At 40.6% G+C, this 8,940-nt stretch overlaps 1 protein-coding gene across 2 annotated transcripts in view; it reads left to right on the top strand.

Annotated features, from left to right (window-relative positions):
- Positions 1 to 2,957: 2,957 nt before the first annotated feature.
- The window catches only part of LOC111861984 (nucleolar protein dao-5), a 16,816-nt gene continuing 10,833 nt past the window's right edge, over positions 2,958 to 8,940 (top strand). The window contains exons 1-3 of one of the 2 annotated variants that reach the window (XM_023846994.2): positions 2,958 to 3,065; positions 3,466 to 3,548; positions 5,115 to 5,177. In XM_023846994.2, the coding sequence (XP_023702762.1) occupies positions 3,054 to 3,065; positions 3,466 to 3,548; positions 5,115 to 5,177 (158 nt within the window). In that variant the 5' untranslated portion in view covers positions 2,958 to 3,053. The remainder of the gene's footprint in view (positions 3,066 to 3,465; positions 3,549 to 5,114; positions 5,178 to 8,940) is intronic. The other variant, XM_023846995.2, reaches the window with a different exon arrangement.

Genomic DNA, 8,940 nt, shown 5'->3' with positions numbered 1-8,940 from the left:
TGCACTGATTCATGTCCATGATGTGTATTTATGCTAAACATCTTGTAGTGCACACAATTTCACCTTTCTCTTCACTTTTACACTGCATGTTTCAGCACTAATGTGCCATCTTCAGGTGTGTCTCTATCCACGTCAAACTACTGCATTGCATGCTATGACGTTTTCATTCTAAAATGACTAAAATGTGTATTCGTCATGTATAATAATAAATTCTAAATATTAAAACCTTTCAGGATTCGTCATCCATACGTCGCATCAGGTTATAAGTTAGTATCCTGGACCAAATATTCCAAACAATATTTAAATTTCAAACGATGTCTAGAGACAGATTAAAGGCCTAGATAAATATTGTTTCTATGCTCGAGTAAGCATCAAGCTATGAAAAAGCACGGAAAGGTGGAGATATAGCTCCACGTATTCTTAACATGTACGCTAGATGGAGGAGAGTGACCAGCTTCGCACCCACGTCGATTTATCTCGGGATATAGAGGCACTGGTACTCATTCGAGAGGAGGCTGGGTGCATCCTAGGTTCTTTGGTGGGACGTGGTGGACAAGAGAAATATCTCTTGTACCAGCTGGGGACCGAACCCCCTCCCCTCGTTTTCTCAGTTGCCCAGACGTACTGATCAGGGCGCAGGGATCTGCTCTCAGAGCCTCAGACACATCTCTATCCTAGTGACTCAGTAATCTTCCGAACAGTTTTAGGATGTGCAGTACGCATAGGGGAGAAGAGGAATGAGTACGGAGGTTTGGTGGGAAAGCCAGAACGAAATATATCACTAGGAAAACTTAGATGAAGTTGGGAGTATATTATTAAAATGGATCTTAGAGAAATAGAATGGGGTGGCATGGACTGGATTAGTCTGCTTCAGACTAGGAACCAACGGCAATGAACCTTCAGGTTCCGTAAAATATTGTGAAGTTCTTGAGTAGCTGAACGAGGAGTCAGTTTTCATATTTCAAAGAAATTCAATTATGGAAATAAAAGTAATTTTGCCTTCTACGAGCTATTTGTTGAAGTAGGCCTACGAGAACTTAGCATGATCGAGACAGATCCGTCATCTCTTAGCAAGCAGAATCATGTATCAGAAGTTTCTCACAAGTATGAAGAACAGGAGTAACCTGTCTGAGAGCTGTGTGATTCATGCTCTCCGAAGGATATGCTTAGCCTATTGAAGTTAATTCATGTTATTCACTTGTCAGTACACAGGACACCATTAGTACAGATGTCACACACTAACTACGGCGTCATTGAATCATAGTTAATAGAATCTGTTTAATTTATTTAACGAGACCTGGTATTCCCCAGCGTCGTAACTTTACACGTAACTAGCAGTGGCGGCTCGTAACAGGCTGAACATATCCTCTAGCATATATGAGTACCAGGAATCCTTCTGGGGATAAAGGGCGGCCGGCGCGTAATGCTGACAGCATCACCGCCATCTGTGAGAAGATTGCCTAGAAAATGTGGGAGGCTCGACGTCTCACAACCCTATAGGCTCCACGACCTGCCACAGAGATAACTTCAGCTTTTCTTACCTTTATTTAAATTTTCAAATTTTAAAACTTTATATTTTAAATAATATAACCTTTTAGCATCTTTAGGCTCATTTTGTGTTGCCAGGAGCGCTTAAAAAAATCAGCTGCGACCAACTGTGACCTGCGGTTGAGCATCTCATTTCCTCTTGGTAGAACTACAATGCCCCTTTGCATCGAGACAGATTCAGATGGCGCGAGGTTCAATGACCTTTTCATCGCATGGGTCGATCATAGTGACAGCTGAACTGACCAGCAGTTCCGTACCGTTCGGTTAGGAAGCATACGAGCCTGAGGACGCACTGTTTCTATGGCTTTGAAGGCAGGACCGACCATATTCTTCGCAGTTCTCTTTCAGGTTCTTCGAAGCGACAGAGACTTGTGTGACGTCGTATCACTTCAAGATTTCCTTTAAATTCAGTTCCATATTTCTTCACGGATTTCTTTCCATGTGTATCTGTTTAGTATCATCACTAAAATTAATTTATTTTCGCTTGATGTAATATCGTCTTTAAAATTATTGCTAAATCTGCATAGCCTATGATTCTGCATGACGGTTCTAACAAACTAATAACCAAATTCACGTTAAAGACTTGCCATTGGAAATAAACATGCACAACCCACGCATGCATGCACGTACTGGTCACAAAATCTTATTTAATCTCATTTAAATAAATATTGCAATAAGCCTAAACGTTAACAGGTAACTTTCCTTGCAGTGTGGCCCATTGTGTGCAATGGGCGAGAGGAGAATGGACGTTCGGACAGCGGGGAGAGACTCGAACACACACTAAATTCTACAAGGGCCCGCAATCACTGGGCCCGCAGCAAGTAACAGATTTGAGAGAGGAAGACGTTGCGTTTACCGAATGCTATAACGAAGTGCAAAGAGCTTTCATGTTAAAGTACGAGGTAAGGCTTTCAAAGAAATCTGAGCAACCTCTCTCGGATTTTGGAAAATCTTTTTCTACCAAAGAAAACGTCAGCAAATTAGAAATCTTTCAAAGTACTTATATGCCACACTAAATGCAAACAAATTAGACATTCATGAAATTAATTTTTATACATTGAGACATTAAATGTTAGGCCCCTTCGGCCTTTGGAGACGGGCCGTCCCTGACTATATAGTGACGACACACACATACATACACATATGCTCAAGATTTTCAATGGCAGGAAAAATAATGAATAATTTACGTATGTTTATACAGATTTACTAACAATCCGTACTTCTTCCTACCAGTCTCCGTCTTGTATTCAGCAAACATTGCAAAAGCTACTGAAGTCACCACCGCTGTTTCGATAAATTATCATGCAAATACTATTTCTCTCTATCGACCATGCATAGTGACCTTGTGCCTAGTTTCGGTGTTTGATTAGTCTGTCGCCAGTAACTAATGCTAATGAGAGTCGCACGAACCGCATGGAAGAAACAATTTAAATACCGGCGTTCCTGAGTTCTGACACGCAGTTGATCTGGGTGTAGTACACGAACTTGGAAGCTGTCTTGTAGTTATGGCTCTGAGAGTAGGTGCCACTTTGTTACAACTCACCAAAATATCAACATTAAAACATAAAATGTGAAGTAGGCTAATGTGTCTTGATAATAATTTATAACATATTAGAAACAATTTTTAATCTTGTAAGATTTGAGGTTTTCACGGCGGTGACTATGAAGAAAGCAGTCTTCTGGGATTTGGCACCACATATACACGGTGCCAAATCCCAGAAGACTGCTTTCTTCAGTTATTAATCTTCATTTGTTTCTTAATGCTAGGACTTTGGTTTCGGATGAGATAGTAAATTGTGTGTTTTCAACAATCTGTTTACTGTCTTCAAAAGTCAGTTAAGTGATAGTGATATCTTGGTGGAAATCTATAGAAAATATCGGATGTCCTTAAACATGTTACGTATATTCATGTTACAGACTGTGACATGGTTCCTAATCATAGGCTGTTTGGCAGCAGTGGCAGTATCAGCCCCTACATCAGTTGAAGATTCCTCTTCGGAGTAAGTATACATTTCTGCTGCTGCGTGTTCGCCTTTAGTTTCGCATTTGGAAGATCAGTATTCATTTCTTTCATGGTCCCGTGACGGTGCTTTAACAGTTTCTTCTTAAGGCTGACATCTTTCTCGAATTTCTGAACTAGATTCACGAAACATGATTGAAGTACTGAAGATATGTTAGATTCTTCTGCGGAATCAGCAACATACATAATAAATGCAAAATTATTTATGTATCGACCACAGTGGCCGAGCTGTCGCTCGCTCGAACGCTAGGATCGTGGTTTCGAGTCCGACTTGAGTCATTGATATTTGTGTGCGTCCATTCTGTGTTTGCGCTGTTCTGTGTGCAGGTAGCGGCCTTACGACGGGCTGCTCTCCCGTCCAAGGAATCCTACCAACTGTATACAGGATTAGGAAACTGAAAAAAAAAAAGAAACAGCCAAAGTCCAACAAAGAGCTGTATAGACATAGACAGATAATAGTTATGTACAGAATTAGGTTCGATTTGTCCACGATTTATGCTAACCGTCTTACAGTTCATACAGTTTTTCACCTTACTCTTCTCTTTTGCACTACATGTTTCAGCACTAATGTGCCATCTTCAGGTGCGTTTTTTCTATGCACGTCTAACTACTGCATTGCATGCCCTGATGTCTTCATACTAAAATGACTAAAATATATATTCGTCATGTACAATAATAGATTTTAGTCATTTTATTATGAAGACATCAGGGCATGCATTGCAGTAGTTAGACATGCATAGAGAAAACGCACCTGAAGATGGCACATTAGTGCTGAAACATGTAGCGCAAAAGAGAAGAGTAAGGTGAAAAAGTGTATGCACTATAAGACGGTTAGCATGAATCATGGACATGAATCAGTGCAACAGGACGCTAAAATATAACATTAGGTTCAATTTGGTTACTTCTCTTATGAGAAGTATGTTCGTAGGTCTACTGGTGACAGCGTTTATTCATTTAGGCCTATTTGATTATTCTACTACGTTTTATTACCTGCTGAGTTAATGCATTTTTGGTATATTTTTTAATCTTGGGGGGACTCATATGAATTACTGCTGGCAATGAAAACATCCATTCGCGGCTACACTTTTGCGTCTCAACAAACTCCTTTTCATGAGCATTTTGCTACGGAAGACATTTTAGTCATTTCAGTAGTTCTAGCAGACACAAACACACAAAAATGTTGTCTCTCACCCGCGCGCACACACGCACGCACAAAGCCGTGCACATGAACGTGCATGTTTATAAAAGTATCATTCTTTTTGCTTATTGGCGGGAAAGCGAGAAGGAAAGAGGCCACTGGGAAGATCAAGACGTAAATGGGTGGATAATATTGAAATTAATATTAGAGAGATGGACTGGTATGGTATGGACTGGAATGGTCTGGCTCAGGATAGGGTCCAGTGGAGGGCTCTTGTGAACACGATAATAAACATTCGGGTTCCATAAAATGCTGTGGAGTTCTTGAATAGCTGCACAATTGGTGGCTTCTCAAGAAGGACAGAGCTTCATGGAGTTAGTTAGTTATTCTTGTTTCTTAATTTCACAGGGAATCGACAACAGTTGGTGCTGCAACTCTACCTGGGACGCTTCCAGAGAACAAGAAGACAAAGTGAGTTGTTACGTGTTAGTTCATAACAGGCAGCAATGTAAAGATCCGTGGGTATTACAATGCAACCGTTTAACGGTAGTTTAAGGAAACATATTATTTCTGTATAAAATGATTCACAACTATCCCTCGGTGTTGGGCCGCGCCATAGCTCAAGCGGTTAGTCGCTGGCTTCCCACCGCGGCGGCCCGGGTTCAAAGTCGGGTCTGGTCAAGTGGGATTTGTGGTGGAAAAAGTGGCGCTAGGGTAGGTTTTCTCCGAGTACTTCGGTTTCTCCTGCCAATCTTCATTCCACCAAACTCTCCATCATCATAATCGCCCGGGGCAGGTACAATAGGGCAATCATTGGCCGTCGTGCCGAGTGGACCCAGATGGACTCCACCCCCCCACTAAGCGAAAAATATCCTCGGTGTTCGATTAAGTTTATTTGGATAATGACGTTTATTGTTTAAAAATATAGATATATGCAGAATTAAATGGGGGCTGATATAAGTTATAATTACTTTTACAAATGCATAAACTGCAATAAAATAACCATGAAGAACGCTCATGCAAATTAACACGTGAACAACACAGGTTCAATTTCAAGTCACAGTAAACCTCATCCTGGTATCATTGGAAAATCAACATCATATTTCTCTGAATGTATAATTTATAACTTTGTCATATTTCCTCCCAAAATTACCAACTCTAAATTATGACTTTGTAATGAATATTATTTTATGTTACATGTTAGCTTCTTCTTCTTCAGTCGCTTCATTGATTAGCTGTGGATTTAACTGTAATTCTAAAATTGTTGTTTTTATACATTGCTGAGATTACATCTTATAGGTGCTACTGGCTTTAAAATTACTCAGTTCTTCAGCCCTAAATGACACACGATGGAACTGCGGCCTATAACATAATGTACGACGAATAGGTAGATCCACTTCTATAGTCTGTAGCTTAATTTCTCGTACAATGAGTATCCACCACATCAGTCGTCTGCACTGAATCTATCAACCTAAGTCCCGATAATAGAAATTGCGTTCCTGTTTTCAAGTGCCGGAACCCATATTTTTATTTTATATAGACTAATTGGTCAATGCCTTAAATCCGGCAATGGCTTCTGTTTCCAGCACGTGTCAATTACAACGTAAATAATTCCACACCTGCATGGACCTAAAATCAGTATAAAGATTGTGAAATGAACATGTTAACAGTAATAAACGTGACTTGTTTTTGGGATTTTTGCCGCTCGAATCTTGGGCCAGCACTGGCTGTCTTACTAAATTTAACATGGGCGGATGATGGGCATAGCTCTGTCAGTATAGCAACTAGGCTACGGGTTGGACAAACGGGGTTCGATTCCTGACAGGCAGAAGATATTTACATGTATATTTTTCTATAATGTTCAAACCGGCTCTGGGGCTCTCCGAGCCTTCTATCCCATGGGTACCTTAGGAATTACCGCCGAAGGTAAAGCGGCAGGGCCGTGATGGTGATCGAACTCACTTCCATCTAGTGCCGAGGTTAAGAATGGCGGTGCTGTAACTCTACTCCCACATATGTCTTCAGGGAGTGGCGCTTAATTATGTAATTAAGTAGATGGCATTGTTACTTTCTTTACCTTCAGTATGCATGTAGGATGGGCTGCTTCCCACAGCCAGGCTATGATCAACTCCTTCTCTAAACGACTACATCCCGGACTGCAGGAGTATGGTATTGAATAACTGGATATTACTGACTTAGAAAGGATGTGAAAGCAATCAGACGTGGATTAATTTTAAGATTTTATCCTGTTACTTTCAGACAGGGGCTAAGGAAGAGAACGAAAATTTTAGTCAGGATAGTCAATGTCACAGACGAGATTGAACTAGGCACTACCCGAATGCAAGTCCAAAGCGTTACAGCTCGAGCCAGCTCCCTTGCAATCTTCCTGACCAGTTCATAACGAGTGTATTACTGCTCATTCAATGCCACGTACTGAAATGGTATTTTTTACCTTGGCACTACAGTCCCAGTGGTCCTAGGCCTACCTCCATGAACTCCGTTCACTTCGGTTTTTCTAGATCTTACACAATCGGTAGGACTCCCTGGACGGGTGATCAGCTCGTCGCAAGGCCTCTACCTGTACACAAACACAGAAAAACGCACACACACAAACTAAACATCCATACCCTGAGTGGGATTCGAACCCACGATCCCGGTTTCCAAGCGAGCGAAGACAGTACTTGCCTTAGACCGCTCGGCTACCGTGACCGGCCGTCGATTGGGTTTATGTTTAGATATTTTATATCTTCTTGATGATTTGGAAATCCATTGGCGTTCCATTGGGATATTCTTGGGAATTTGGCCATTTATTTCGTTTTGATGACGAGTGTTGTTAGCATGTTTAGTACCATAGTATTTTGTTGTAATAATTGTTGAATAAAATTTTTGAATTCGTCTAGGAATTTTGCTAGTATGCTGGTTGTTTCTTCTGTTTGGGTTAAATCTCGCTTTGTGATTTCTGCGTAGCTTCTGGGTTGGGTTATTTCTAGAGGTTGTATGTTTCTCGTGTAGGATTCATTTGTGTAGATTGCTGGAGTAGAGGGTCTTTGGGAAAAGCTTCTGCTGGTACCTTTGGTTAGCAGTTTGCGGGGCGGTTTCCTTCGTATAGTGCGCATCTATTTGGTGTTTCCATTGTCTTCTTGCAGTCTGTCGTATTGTGTGGGCCGCCGCATTTGACGCATACATATGGCTTATTGCAGTATGTTTTTGTGTGGCCGTATTGTTGACATCTCGTACATTGGATTATGTTTGTTTTGTTTGAATGGGGAGGTTCTATTATTACCATTCTATTTTGTAGTCCTGTTATTTCATAGATCTTTTTGTTATTTTGGGCTGGTTCTAGGTCTACAAAGAATAGGTCCAATGGCTCTTTAGTAGCTTTATGATGTACGTTGATTATATTTCTGACTCTGCGCTCTAGTTCAGTTAGTTCTTATTTTATGTCATCTATTTTTGTTGAGTGATGAAGGTATCTTACTAATATTCTATATGCTCGTTCTTCTTTCAGTTGGTAAGTGTGGTGGCATTTCTTTGTTTGTTGAATTCTCTGATCTTTTTTGTAGGGTACTGGTGTTTCGTAGTTTATTTTGACAACGTTGTTTGCTAGACTTCTGGTGAAGTAATGCTCTTGTTCGGCAATTTTTTGGATTCGTTTTATCATTTCGGAGTAATTTTGTAACCCGTGAACAAATTTTGGCGGCGGTTTATGTATTTTTGGAGTTATGGTGATTTCATAGCTTGAGGTTCCTGGTTGTGGGTTGGTCTCTATATTATTTGTGGTGTTTTTTGTTGATTGGAAGTTTTTTCTCTTTGTGCTTCGGATTGTTTGCCATTTTTTATCGTTATTTTTCTGTGTTTCTTCTTCCTCTTCTTCGCTGGATAAGGTCATTTTTGTATGTGTTGACCTCTGTCTTCATTGTTTATGTAATTCATGTTGGGTGGTTACATTTTTTGTTGTTGTACTGGTGTTATGTAGTAGTTGGGGGGTAGTTGCCGCTGTCTCGCTTGGATTTGTGTTGGTATCACAGTCGGTGAAAAAGGGTATGTTGGTGGGTTCATGGTTGGCCAATATATGTTGGGTGGGTTATGATTTTGTTGATTGGTGATCCTATTGTTGTATTCTGGTGTGATTTCTGGAGGATGCATCATTGTAGTTGCGGATTGTTTACATTACTATCGTACCTGTTGGTTTGAGGTTCCTGTTCTTGGTTGATTTGCACTGTTTGTCACTATT

This window comes from Cryptotermes secundus, unplaced genomic scaffold (assembly GCF_002891405.2).
Source record: "Cryptotermes secundus unplaced genomic scaffold, Csec_1.0 scaffold181, whole genome shotgun sequence".
NCBI classification, from domain to species: Eukaryota; Metazoa; Arthropoda; class Insecta; order Blattodea; family Kalotermitidae; genus Cryptotermes; species Cryptotermes secundus.
The sequence above is the reverse complement of the archived record's forward strand: the minus strand, read 5'-3'. Positions and strand labels throughout refer to the sequence as shown.